General features: G+C 43.6%; 1 protein-coding gene across 1 annotated transcript in view; it reads left to right on the forward strand.

Moving 5' to 3' along the window:
• Window positions 1-14,623, forward strand: part of ABCC4 (ATP binding cassette subfamily C member 4 (PEL blood group)) — a 241,638-nt gene that overhangs the window by 104,075 nt on the left and 122,940 nt on the right. Inside the window, exons 14-19 of the mRNA XM_036080095.2 lie at window positions 407-503; window positions 3,750-3,959; window positions 4,990-5,130; window positions 5,773-5,810; window positions 6,195-6,289; window positions 8,293-8,439. Of these exons, the coding sequence (XP_035935988.2) occupies window positions 407-503; window positions 3,750-3,959; window positions 4,990-5,130; window positions 5,773-5,810; window positions 6,195-6,289; window positions 8,293-8,439 (728 nt within the window). The remainder of the gene's footprint in view (window positions 1-406; window positions 504-3,749; window positions 3,960-4,989; window positions 5,131-5,772; window positions 5,811-6,194; window positions 6,290-8,292; window positions 8,440-14,623) is intronic.

Consider the following 14,623-nt stretch of genomic DNA (forward strand, 5'->3'; position numbering starts at 1 on the left):
TTCCCTCCTCCCATTCCTCCTATACAGGGATGAAATAAGTAGTATTTTTGCTTAGTCAGGTTTTGAATCTCAGTATTGCTCAGTTGTTTTCCATCATGAAATATATAAATAATTGTTGAGTTTTAGTTGGTCAGGGGGACCCTTAGCACTTGGTGGCTCTTTCACTGGACTCCTTTTTAGAATCTCTTAGCAGAGCTAGACTCAAGTTTGCTGCTGATAAATTTGAGGACCTGGTTGGGTTCATTGATTTACATTTGTATTTGATTTGTATTTGCACCGGTACTTAAACTACAGACCTTTGGTTCCTGTGTTGTCTTTGTCTCATTGTGTTTTCAAATGTGTGTTTTTCAATTTGGAGCACCCCCATTAATGTGGTTTTTGCATACTGTACCTTTTACATTTATAGGTGTATTTGTCAAACCTTGCATGAGAAGATCACAATCTTAGTGACTCATCAGTTGCAGTACCTAAAAGCTGCAAGTCAGATTCTGATATTGAAAGATGTAAGTAATTTCTAGAAGTCTGTGGAACTTGCTAGCACTCAGGTGTGTTGACAGTGAGACCTCCCAGCAAGTCTCCCCTTGGGTTTGTGCTAAGCTCCCTCTCCTCCCTCAGTTTTGCATCCCGTTCTCCCCAGAGCTGGTACTCATGCCTTTGAGCATGAATCCAAAGACATGTAGAAGTGTAACTATTGCATTCCGAGCCATATTACCCTAAAGTAGATAAAATTGCTACCTCAGAATTATAAATGTTAACTGTTCTGGTAAAAATCGTTCAGGATAATGATGCTATTTTATTTAGAGCTTTTGTATTCCTCTTCCACGACGTACGGCAAAGTGTATTATTTGGAAATTAGAGCTACTAAGACCTGTTTGTGTCTGTTTGTCATCTGCAGTTTACTCAGAGAGCGTCTTCCATTAATAACAGGCGTGGCTGGAAAGCGGAGCACCCTTGGTGGAGATGTGCTCTCCAGGGTATCGTCGGTTGCTCGTCTCCGAGCACAGGGCTTTGAGCATGCCCAGTACATGGGAGAGTCTGGGCAGCAATAAGTCAGACCAGTCCCTGCCATCATGGCGCTTCCATCCTTATGGGGGTAGATGTAAGGAAGGAGTTGGGTGGGGGGCAGCTGATCTCATGACTGCCTCCATGGGGAGGTGGTGCCTCAGGGGACCTGAGTGACATGAAGGTGCTGGTCAGGCGGTCACCTGGGGGAGAGGCGGCTGAGGCAGGTGGTCCAGCTGCAGGGTTCTAAGGAAGGACCTGACCTGGCATGCTGGAGGAAGTGTGTCTGAGGCAGAGGAAGCCGGGGAGTGTGAGGGAGAGGGGCTCAGAGCAGTGGGCTGCTGGCCCGGTAATGGGTTGGAAGCCATTGGACAGTCCAGAGCAGAGGAGTGATGTGGTCTGATGCATGGTTTTAAAAGATCTCTCTTATGTTTGCTGGAGGGCCAACAGCAGAAGCAATTAGAAGTCGGATGCATGGGCTCAGGCTGGTGTATCAGTTTCTAGAGCTGCCATCACAAAGTACCACAAAGTGGGGGGCTTCAACAGCAGAAGTTTATCATCTTCACCCTTCTGAAGGCTACCAGTCCAAAACCAAGGCGCCGGCAGGGTTGTGCTCTCCCTGAAGGCTCCTGGGGAGAATCCTTCATCGCCTCTCCCAGCTTCTGGTGTTTGCCAGTTGTCCTTGCTGGTCTTGGCTTGTGGCCGTGGCACTATGGTCTCTAGCTCTGTTGTCACACGGTGTTCACTGCATCTGATCTCTCCTCCTACGAGGACGTCCGTCATATTGGCTTTGGGGTCCACCCTACTCCAGTATGACCTCAGCATCATCACATCCACAGAGATCCTATTTCTTTTTTTTTTTTTAATTTTTTTTTTAGAGATCCTATTTCTAAATTAGGTCCCATCCACAGGTATCCTATTTGGGCCTCAAATGTATCTTTTTGGGGGGCCACAATTCAACCCCCAACAGCTAGCATGGGTTTGGGAGGTGGAGATTAGTGAGAATTTTCCGGCCTTAGTGATGGTTTGATGTTTCACTCCTTGGCGTATTTGCCTCAGAGCCTTAGCCCCTGGGTCATTAACCCTGGTCTGCTGCCTCAGGCCCTTGGTCACATCCTCACTTAATCAAATGAAGTTCTGCCCTAAGAAGGATGACAAGAGTACAGAATCTCTGCCTCTTTTGAAGCACTTCCCCATGTCGGTGCTTCTGCGGCCCTCTGGGAATAAGAAGCTCCAATTCCCCAATCTGGAGAACAGGGGTGAAGCGAGTCTGGTAAAGCCCCAGTGTTGGTGGGATTAATGAGTACAGAACCAGTGGGTGGGAGAACAAGCTGGTCAGCCAGTCTCCTTATTGCTCTTGCTGAAGACATCACTCCCAATTTTAGTGCTATCAGAGCAAACATTTGTCCACCAGTGAGCTCCCCTGGATGAGTTGGATCCATTCCTAGTGTTCGTGCGGTCCCTCTCGAGCAGCTGGGCGGGGATGGCTGTCCTCGCGTCCCCTCTGGAAGTTGTCTGTGCTGGGCTGCCGCGTGAGCTTGCTGTCTCTAGACTCCTAGTCGTTTCCTTGTGCATCTGCATTTACTAAGTGGAAAGTGGTAATTTCATTAAATAAGGCATATGAATTTTGCCTCCCAAATGGAACAAGACACACTGTATCATGAATAATTTTCTAATTCTCCAGTATCAGACTGGTTCCCAAAAGCTTCGTTGGGTTTTTCTCAGTGGCCCATGTCAGGGCACAGGATGGGAGGGGTACCAGGGGGGTCCTGGGCCGCCTGCCTTCACCTGGCCTGCCTTCCCCAGAGCTGCCCTCATCTGCTTTGTTTGGTACCCTGGGATTTCGCCTAATATGTTGTTTGCCACTGAGTAGAATAGCTGCCTATTCTTTTATGGGGGTGAGAAGCCAGTGAAGATACCTGCACTTTATTTTCTATAACTTTGTAAGGAAGGGGAATGTGTAGTGATGTGTCACGTGGGTTTCAAGAAAATTATTTGATTTGCTCAAGCTTCAGGAGTTGCTTGATTTTGGAAAGCCTAGTTGGCTGCTTGTGATTGTGAAGCTTTATTTTCATGGATTTGAGTGCATTGACTCTGGCTTAGGGTTTGGTTTGCTTGTGTAGACAGACCCCCCAAGGCATTAGAGTCACCCCAGTCTGATGGCCGCCTAAGTTAATGACATTAGCAGGTGGAATATTGAATTTGCAGTTGGGAACTTCCTGAGTTTATGGGCAGTTGGAGAGTAAAGACGACCTCCCACGTGTCTGGTCCCAGTGCAGCACGTGACGGCATGGCCGTGGGCAGCAGAGATTTGATGGATGACTCTGACCACGCAGGTGTCCGCATTGTGTCAAGTTTCATTCTTCCCTGGAATATCCTCCCCAGCTTGACCTTGTTCTTTTGAATATGTGACACTTGGCCTCAATTTCCATGTTGTCTAGAAAGACTATACTGAGACTCCTACCAACGTCTGTAATTTTTGCTTCTTTAAATGCCCATGGTAGTTCGTGATCTCCATTCTTAACACATGGCTACACAGCACCTCACACAGGATTTGACAGAGAACAGAATGCTCGATTCTGTGTCCAGTTGAGTTGCACTAGATGTGTCAACCAGAATTCCAGGCCTAAGGGTAATTTTCTTACGAATACGGTCATTTAAGACCAGTTAACTTTTTTTGATTAGCGTTAGAGTAGTGTTATCAAAGGCACATGAACTTGTGTCAAATTCTTTTATTTTTATTTTAGGGCAAAATGGTGCAGAAGGGGACTTACACGGAGTTTCTGAAGTCTGGGGTAGATTTTGGCTCCCTTTTAAAGAAGGAAAACGAGGAGGCTGACGAGAGTCCAGCTCCAGGATCTCCCGCTTTGAGGACTCGGAGCTTCTCAGAGTCTTCTGTTTGGTCCCAGCAATCGTCCAGACCCTCGCTGAAAGATGGTGCGCCGGAGGTGCAAGCCGTGAGTTCTCCTCTTGCCGCGTGCCCTGGTCCTGTCTGCTCTCAGTGTCCTCATGCATCTTCATTCTGCTCTGCACATGACCTCTTCATTGGTCCCATAGTGGATTCTAAGGTTCCAAGGCCTTGTTCCATGGACTTGGTAGAATTAGAACAGAATGAAGGGAGCAGGCCTGATCAGGGCTCTCCTTTGGGTGTTGGATGGAGAATGTCACGGGGCTGCAAGTTCAAGAATCACATCTCAACCATCTTTGAAACCACAGAGACCCGCATACACCCAAGGACATCCTTGGCTTATGTGAATCTACAGTGCGTTCTATGTTCTCCAGATAGATGTGCAGAAATGCTCTGCATCTCCCTTAAAAATATGCACAGGTAGTCTTCAATATCCAAACCCTCACAATCCAAATCTAGGAGCCTGGATGATTCTGATAAGGATGGAGATGAGTCCCTCACAGTCCAGACTCGGGAATCACTCTCTGAAATTCAGGAACCAAAGATTTCAGACCACTTGCTATCCCCTGCTATCCCGACGCCCGTTACTCTTGCTGTTTGAACTGTTTACTCTATTTGGCTCATATTTTGAGCTCCTAACTATGTTTTGTGATTCCATCATTGAGTGACACAAATAATCTCGGTGATACATTAGCTCCATATCCTCTTGTCTATTATTGTGGAATAAGCTTCTGCATTTATACGTGAATTGGGTACATTGTGCATGTGCCGGAAATCAAAGCAAAGCCACGCCGTAGTGAATAACCTTGTACAAACAATATTTCCTTTTTGCTAATAGATTCCTAGAAGTGGGATGGGTGGGTCCAATGGTGAATACATAGATGGTTTGGCTAGATCCTTTTAAACCACCCTTCTCCAGAGGAGCTGTACCATTTTGCACTCCTACCAGTGTGTAAGATGGGCCTCTTTGCTCATGGCTTTGCCAGTGGAGCACATTGTTGAACTTTTGAAGTTTTGGGGTACATTATACAAAATTTTGTCTCTTACTGCTTTCCTTTTTTTTTCCTTTCCCTTCTCAGAACGAGAGTACACAGGTTGCTGTGTCAGAGGAGAGTCGTTCAGAAGGAAAAGTTGGTCTTAAGGCCTACAAGAATTACCTAATAGCCGGTGCTCACTGGTTGGCCATCGTGTTCCTCATTCTACTAAACATCATAGCGCAGGTAAATAGGGCATTTATTTTGTTTTGTGGCCTCAGCTTGATGTTTACAGTACTGCTTTCCCTCTATGTATTTATTTATTTATTTATTTATTTATTTATTTATTTTTTTAAAGATTTTATTTATTTATTTGACAGAGAGAGACACAGCGAGAGAGGGAACACAAGCAGGGGGAGTGGGAGAGGGAGAAGCAGGCTTCCCGCGGAGCAGGGAGCCCGATGCGGGGCTCGATCCCAGGACCCTGGGATCATGACCTGAGCCGAAGGCAGACGCTTAACGACTGAGCCACCCAGGCGCCCCTCCCTCTATGTATTTATTATTACCGTATTTTGCAGTCCACTTGGATTTGCATTGAAACGTGCTATCTTGGGGGACAGAGAAACTGAGGTTTAGTGGTGTTGCGTGTACATGACAGAGAGCTTCTAGAAAAAAAAAATGTTCTTTAAAGATTTTAATGTATCACCGAGATTATTTGTGTCACTCAACACACTTACTTGATGTGTTGTGACTTGGGATGTTGGGCTTGGCGTAGACCAGAGCTGGAAGAACCGTGTCCGTTTTCCAGAGCCTTTCAATGGTCCGTTTGGGTGAGTGAGAGTGTCACGGTGCTAAGTGATGTGTGATCTTTTTGCCTCCCCGTTCTAGGTTGCCTACATTCTTCAGGACTGGTGGCTCTCCTATTGGTGAGTTGTTTCCGGTCTGATGCAAGGGGCCACCAAGTCAACAGGCAGCCTCTTTCCCCCAGAGTCGGCTGGAGGTGGATTTGTTCAGCCTCCTGTCCTGATCCTCCCTTACTTTCCCCAAAGAGAAAGAAAAACTAAAGTTCTTGCTGGTGGAGTATGACCCTCCCACAGTCTCTCCCCATGTCGGATCCTCGGACAGTTTTGAGAACTGAAAGTTGAATTTTTATAAGGTGGATGTACCCGAGGCCCTGTGTGCTGGGAGTCCTTTTCCAGCATAAATCATGTCTCCCAAATTCAGGCTAATTTTATTTTTTCTTTTTGTACTTATCTAAATTCCATCTATAGTTGAAAAAAAAAAATTTTTTTTTTTTCCATTTTCCACAGGGCAAATGAACAAAGTGCCCTGAATGTCACGGTAAATGGAAAAGAAAATGTCACTGAGAAGCTCGATCTTGCCTGGTACTTAGGAATTTATTCAGGTAAAGTTTAATCGTTCGGTTTATTATCCGGGAGTCTGAGGTGCTTACAATGAGCCTGTGTGAGTAACTAGGGCTTCCAGGAGTAATTCAGTAATGTCTTAACAGATTAAGAGTCTGAGTCGCATTTACTCTGTGAATTAATTAGAATAATTATTTTTAAAATCTACTAGAAGAAAGAGGTTGAATGAAGACTCTTAATTTGCTCTGTACTGGATTTTGGAAGTTAAACCAGGATTGAGCATTCAGAAAATCAGCCACTGGAAATTTGTGGCTATTGTCTATTCTAATAGGTTGCTTTAGCTAAATCTTATATCATTATTTGGATGGGCAAGGGGATTAGAAACGGATCCCCACCCTGTGGTTCGGATTGTTCCAATTCTGTCTGAATAAACCCCTGGCTTTTATTGAACTTGGATGAAATCCTCTGGCAGCAAGGTTCCCCCACATAAAAGCATTATGCCCTCGCAGGTATGCAAAGCTCCCTTCCCCATACTGCTCATCTCTTGGGCTTCACTAATTACTTAAGAGAGAAGCTAAGCAGGGAAAAATCCAGTGTCTGGGAATTAGGATTCCTTCTCTTTCTTACCTTGAGATCACAATGTTATCACGTCCCCAACTGTGTGATTAATTTAACATTTGGCTTGCCAGACTAATATTAACACAGCGCTCTGTTTTCACAAGAGTGCTTAGAATATATGTGGCATCACGTAGTTTTTAAAGGAAAGCCTCATCTAAAATTTTAAGTATTCTCACTGGAAACGCTCATACAGGCTTTCTGCATAGATAGACCAAGTGATCTTTGTGAAAACCTACTCACTGAAATTTGGTATTTATTTCGTGGATCACTTGCTAAGAAACCTGAACACCTGAGCCGTTTACCTTCCACACTGGTGGGCCATGAGAAGCCCGGAAGGAGGAAGGAGCAGTTTTACTGCACTTTAAAGTGGGATGGGGGGAGGGGGGCCCAGGAAAACACCTGTGGACAGAGTTCAGGTATTTGAGCAGCTTTTTTTTTTTTTTTTTTTAAAGATTTTATTTATTTATGTATTAGAGAGCGAGAGAGAGAAACAGCATGAGAGGGGAGAAGGTCAGAGGGAGAAGCAGGCTCGCCGCTGAGCTGGGAGCCCGATGTGGGACTCGATCCCGGGACTCCAGGATCATGACCTGAGCCGAAGGCAGTCGCTTAACCAACTGAGCCACCCAGGCGCCCGTATTTGAGCAGCTTTGAGAGTCTAAACAACAGTGAGGTGTCCTCTGAAAGGGAAGAATGCACTTGATGGGGTCTTTATCACAGAAGCTACCCCTAGTCTGTTTAGCATTGGGAGTTCAGGAGATAGGTACTGATTTATGTCCTTAATAAAAATCTATAATTTAAATGATTCCATTCATTTAAAAATGCTTTGTGTTTTTGTATAAAACACTTGGGGTGAGAGGGATTAGTGGCTCATGGAGATTATTTCACGCAAACCCAGATTTAGTATTTTCTTGCAATTCAGTTGAGAGATTTTCTGCTTGACAATTAATATGGTATTTTCATATTCTTTAAAAGCCACCCTGGGTATTTTCTACAAAGAAATGGTACATCATTTCCCTCCGCGCCCTGTTAACTCACATGCCGGCGTCCGAGCATACCACGGTTTTAGATTGTGAGACGTATAAATAGTAAAACTTGAAATACAGAGAAGGGAAGACCAACTAGTTTTTATAATTCTCTCTTTTTCTTCTGCGTTATTAATAGAACTTGTCATTGAATTAGGGAAGCCTAGCATGAAATTGTAGTTTACACCTGATTTTTTTTTTTTTTTTACATACAGTATCTCTTTAATGAGAGAAAAAGAAATTCTATTCTCCTTTATAAATGTATCTTACAAATGCATCGAACTCTTAAGAGAATCTATGGTGTTTTATGGAATAAAATACATAATATCTCTCTAACGTGCCCGACATGCTTTGGCATCGCTGAAGAAAGGACAAGTTCTCTGAGTGATGTTCCTTTCTTTCAGGTTTAACTGTGGCTACTGTCCTTTTTGGCACAGCGAGATCTCTGTTTGTATTCTACGTCCTCGTCCATTCTTCACAAACTTTGCACAACAAGATGTTCGAGTCCATTCTGAGAGCTCCAGTGTTGTTCTTTGATAGAAACCCAATAGGTAAGTCAGACAGCAGGTTTTCTCAGTCAGTTGGCCTTGTTGACACAGTTAAGTGTCCGATCACATTTCAGCATTTGGAAACGGAGGAGAGGCTTGGGAGAAATGGCTATGTGTGTTGATTCCTGTTCTACGAAAAGCTCCACTAATGGTTAGCTCCTACCAGACAAAATCTGACTATGGGGTGGGGGGCATAGAAGCTTCTATTCCACTGTTTGTGTCTGTGGACAATAAATGAGTGTCCACTTTGCACATAGATCTGTAAGAGTAAGTTCTTGCCATGAGTGCACCTGGAGGTGCCTCCAGCCTGAGGCCTTTGACCTGTCTTGCTTCTGAAGGCAGCCCCCTGACCTGGGTGCCTAGGAAGAGTCAGTCCATCAACATCTGTTCCCACTGTTCAGGCTTTGTTTCGGCAGGAGATAATTGACAGGACTTGTCCAGGCAGGGAGGTGGGCTGGCTTGTTAACTAGCCGCGTGACCCAGGCCAAAGGGTGTCGATGCTACCGGGCAGGCGAATCTCAAAGCAGGACGTTGTCGTGGTTAACAGCGTGGACTGTGGATCCAGCTGCTTGGGTTCAGACCTGGTGCTAGCTACTAATTGTAATAGCTGGTTATGGTTCTATTAATCCTCACGTGCTAGTTACTTAATTTCTCTGTGCCTCAATGTTCTTATCTGTGAAATGAGGATGCTGTATACTCCTCCCTTAGCAAGATATTGGGGGAATAAGGGGTGCCTGGGTGGCTCAGTCAGTTAAGCGTCTTCCTTCAGCTCAGGTCATGATCTCAGAGTCCTGGGATCGAGCCCCACATTGGGCTCCCTGCTCAGCAGGGAGCCTGCTTCTCTCTCTCATTCTCTGACAAATAAATAAAATCTTAAAAAAAAAAAAAGATATTGTGGGAATAAAGCAGATCAGTACATTCACGGGGCTCGGAACAGCACTCAGCACCTGGTCAGCAGCTGTGGTTTCTTAGCCATAGTGGGTTGGAACTTCCTCACCTGGGAACTGGAAGGAAGAGCTGCCCTATGTGCTTCACAAGGCTGTCCTGAGGGTTAGATAAGACTGTTCAGGGAAGCATTTTGTGCATTTCATTCCACATGTTTGTTTAACTCAGGCCCTGTGCAGAGCACAGGAATGGTGACCTGCAGAGGCCCCCACGAGTCTGCAGTCTTGTTGCATCTGTGGTCAGAAAGGGATTGGGGGCCCTATGTATCTGATGGCCAGGAAGTCGCTCCACTTTGCCAGTTAATGTGAAAGCTACAGTCATAGAGTTTGGAGCAGTAAGTGGGACTGCATTTCTGTTATCACAGCCCCCGAACGCTCGTGGCCACAGTTAACCAGGCTCTTCCTGTTCAAGACCTGTAGGCTTCTCCACATGCCGATTTATTTATTATTCAAGGATTTGGGACGAGTCTAAATCTTCAGGGTCGCTAATCTTAGGGTAGCACGCTACTGTTTATCTTGCCTCCCCCCTCCCAGGTCTGTTAGCCGGGCTTTCTTCCTTCAAGAAAATAGAAGCCCGAGTAAGGACACCAGAGATAGGCCTAGGTTGTCCAGAATGTTTAGGGGCCCTGAATTATTTACTCTTTTTGGTGGTAGATTAAAAATATTTTTTTTTTTAATTAAAAATATTTTATGTGGTAGATTTTACCATTGGGTTAAAATTTTTGTAGTTTTTAAACCACTGGGAAGAATAAGCAAAAGCCTTGAATTATGGTTCCTAGTAGACATCATTGATTGTATGTACTTTAATGGTTATATGATATTAAAAAACAACTCCCCGCTAGAGCTGAGGGGCGGATACGCTCAATTGTTAAGTTCTGTTAAATAGCCACATGAAGTGGATACAAGTGCTCGGTGTGATGTTGCGCCCCCTGAGTTACAGAGGGTCCTCTGAGCAGCATGGAGAGATCAGGAGGCACATCGTTCTCTTCTCAGTAATTTGTCATTCAGAGTACCCTCTCCGGGAGAAGTCAGTCCGTTTCCTATGATCCTGACAGCGTCCTGGAGTTTGGAAAAGAGAGGGTACAGGGGTAGTTTCCAGCCAGCGAGACTTGGGGTGGTGACTGGGGCGGCCGGCACCATAGCCTCGTGTGGATTTGCAGGTGTCCTGCTAGTGTTCCCTTCCATGGTCACCTTCAGTTCCCACTGTTGCCGGAATATTCTCGGTGACCCTGATCCGAATTGTGGAAATGTCTTTTTACATTTGTTCACGGGTGCTCCCACCCCCGATGTGCTGCCTCCCTCCCATGCCTTTCCCATCTTGTTCATCAGTGGGAGATCCTTCAAATTTATGCAGAGAACTGAGCCTTCAGTGAAGGGTCCCGAAACTCTGGCTGCCCCATCAACATCCCAGGCTCACTGACTTGGATTTAGGGAGAAGGACAAGGTGAACCTGCACAGTGCATGTTTCTGCTCGGTAGCCACGTCTCTCTAACCACACCCCAGAGCTCTGATTTTTAACAAGGTTCCATCTCTCCAAGCTCCACGACTTCAGTTTCTCTCCATTTTGGACCTATGTATGGTTGCATGAAGTTTACTTAGCTTTTTTGCTTCTATAATGCACCATCTTATTACCCTCTGATTTTTCATAAACCAATCAATCTTCAGCTGTTCGGGTAAAATCTGAATCAGCTAGTGTGTCATCTCAGAATGGCAAAAGCTAGTTTTCTTCTTTTTCCCTTCCTTCCTCTATTTTTACCCTTCCCTCCTCTGTGGATTTTGGGAATGGTATTGTGTATAGCCGCACATTTTCAGCTGTCCCAGCATTTTGCACACATTCTGCTTGCACCTTGTGTTGAGGAGTGCCTTTGTGGACGTGGTCTGCGTCCCTGTGCTGTGTGCGGCACCTGCCTCTTCCCCGATCAACATTTGTCTTCCACCATCTCTGTTCTGTCAGATCTTAATACATAGGTAACACAAATGCCAGGTCAAAAGGAAATCAGTCAGAAATTAAGAGAGAATTTCTGTATTCCCTGTAAACCGTGTTTTCCTTGGATGGGGTGAATTCATTTTATTTTTTTATGTCTGGCACAAGAGGGCAGCATGATCTACGTTATTTCAGGAATATAATGTAAGGGCACCTTATTGCAAAAACCTGTTTTATTTTATGTTACTTTTTTTTTTTAATTTAAAGCTTAGAAATTCCATTTTTTATAGCTAGAGTCTGTATTTTGTACTGTTGATACAGAGTTTTGAAATCGCTGGTGTAATTTATTATGTTTGAGACATTGAACTCTTGAATAATGAATTACAGTGTTGTCCCAGAATATCTGGCATTTCAAACAAGGTCACTTGGATTTCTTAACTGACAACTTCTCGCCTAGTGACTGGAAGAGGCAGCCGCTGACCTCTTGACTGGATATATATTCAGATTCCTTAAGGGTAGAATACGGTGGCTCGTATGACATGAGTTTAGGGAGAAATAGGACCAGACAGTTTCTTCAGTTTCCTTCCACGCCAGCAGAGTCCGTAGAGACGTTCTAGTCTTGTCAAGTCTCTAGAATTTCACCCTTCATTTTGGAGACAAGATGCATGGAGAGTTGTCCTGGTTCTTCATGCCTAGAAATGGTGACATAACACTTGGCTGAGTGCATTGACCGCAGTGGATTCCAGATAAATATTTGTTTGCTTCCCCGTTTGTTAATTTGGCTTTAGGAAAGTGAGCCGCTGGGGTCGGTAGATGTTGGTGTTTGTTTATTCTCTCAGGGAAGTGCAGAGTTAATATTGGGTTGTGGACAGTGTGCTCATTTTATATTTTTAAAGATTTTTATTTATTTGTCATAGAGAGAGCACAAGCAGGGGGAGCAGCAGAGGGAGAGGGAGAAGCAGGCTCCTCACTGAGCAGGGAGCCCGATGTGGGACTCGATCCCAGGACCCTGGGATTATGACCTGAGCCGAAGGCAGACACTTAACGACTGAGCCACCCAGGCGTCCCCAGTGTGCTCATTTTACATGACCGGTTTTTCTGCAGCGGTGTGTGTGTTCCCTTATGTGTCCAGTCTCAGAAGAGTACAAACATATATCCTTTTTTTCCCCCTTACAGATTAAGTTAGGGCTAACGTAGTACAAAAGGAGAAAAATAAATGCAGTAACTTCTTCTTTGGTCAATTTTATTCTCCTGGTGGGAGGTGCTTACACCCAGGAACGTATGGAACGTGAATAGTGGCATAGTGAATAATGAGAGACCTATTTGTGTGTCCTCCTAATCCAAAATCTAGGTTGCCCAAAGGATTAAGATTTCTAATTTGAGCGGGAAATGAGGCTCTGGAGATGCTTTCACAAATCTAAGCTATCCTGAATTTTGGGATATGCATGGGTGGGAGTTGAGCGTTGGGGAGAGGTGGGTGATGGAGGTTTGAACGATTGTTTTGTTTCTTGAAACTGGAAAGGGACACGTTAGCATCCACTATAAGCTGCTAATAAATAACTCGAGGCAAAGTGAAAAGTGAACTGAAAGCAGCGCGGTGAGCTAATACAATCAGAAAAACTGTCTTGCTGGAGTCTTTATAAAATCAATTGTCAACATTCTTGCTTGAAGAGTCCTTGGTAGAGAAGCCAGATAATTGTAGGGATACCTCTCTGTTTATTCCGTTCAAATGACCACTGGAGTTAGTGCTAAGTGCATATTTTTAACAAGTATAATATTTCAGCACTGTCAAAATTACGTTGACGATAATAGGCCTGTTAAATTATAGCTCTATAAGTTAGGAGGGAAGATGGCTGTGCTTAGCACACATTAATCTATGCCTGTTCACACAAGTGATTCTGCTGAGCAGGTAGCATGTTAGAACAAGAAATACTGGTCCTAAAACCTCTGATTTATGGTAGGTGTTGTTTTGACACAGCATCGAGACGATTTACAAGGCAAGGCTTCGTGTTAAAATATTTCACTGGTGTCATCATTCGTCACCGACATAAATATTCAGTAGTGATGCTGGAAAATTGGTAATGTGCCCATTCATGCCAAATCACTGGCTGTGTTTCCTTTCAAGTGAGATCTGTTGTGGATATGGTTAAAAGAAACTATGGTTTTTCTTCCTTGAGAGCAGATGAGCTGTAAGAAATTGAGAGTAAGAATAACATCTATCCTGACAGCTTTCATGTACTCATCTTGCCTAGGTTGCTTTTAATTCTGGCTTAAGTCCTACAGGCTAGCTTTTTTTTTTTTTTTCTTCTTTCCTTGCTTGGTGCACATTGTAAAGAACATATTTATATGTACATTAGTTAAAGAGGCTTTTTGTGTTCAAAGGAAGAAGTTAGTCATCATCAGAAAAGCTTTGTTGCAAAACAGAAACACACATTTCCCCTTTCTTTTTTTTCCTTGTTCATAATAACAAATGTAAGTGACTATAAAAGGAATAACACAAAAGATTGCATCAATCATAATGATTCTCAATAGCCGTATAAATATTGTTTTTTCAGGTTTGAATGAAACAGCTAATAGTTTTGAAGTAGGTGTGGTAATTAAATCCTGTCGGGTTGTCACATATTAAAAATCGTGTCTTTTCACATAACAATGGTTATATGTACTTAAACTCTTATCAGGGTGATATTAAGTCATATTTTATGGGAGTTGCTTGTTTACTGCTAATGCTAATAGTGTCATAAAAGCCTTTGTTAGGAGTTTAAATAGTTACACAGTTACATATATTTGATTACTATTGTTATTTTGTCAGTAATCTCTGTAAAGGTGATTATTATAGCTCTTGTCCACAGCTGGCAAATATTGCACCATTTTGATATACATTTTTAATCTATTAGAATGTTCTGATTACTCTTTATTCCTGTTTTTTTTTCCTCCATAATAATCATACATGGAAATACAGCTTATTAGTAACAGAGAAAGCACTGTTTGTGGTTGTCCAATAAAATGTTAAAAAGATAAGATTTGGGAAGCTTGTACCTTGTTCAAAGTGGTAATCATGTAATATCTCAGGAATTTGTGAGTATGACATTTTACTTGTGTTCTTTTATTTCCCAGTAGAGTATATATTAAGTGATACATATATCATAATATAGAAATTCTCCACTTCACTCTGTGTTTGTGCTATGATGTTAATACTCCCAAACTCCTCAGTTTTCATTAATTTCATATTTGTGTTGCCTCAGTTTTCAGCCGGCTTGGAGCTAGGCAGTCTTTGGTACTCATGACTTTCCTAGTGTATCCCAATTGCTTGTGTTAGTAT

This window comes from Halichoerus grypus, chromosome 4 (genome assembly GCF_964656455.1).
Source record: "Halichoerus grypus chromosome 4, mHalGry1.hap1.1, whole genome shotgun sequence".
NCBI classification, from domain to species: domain Eukaryota; kingdom Metazoa; phylum Chordata; class Mammalia; order Carnivora; family Phocidae; genus Halichoerus; species Halichoerus grypus.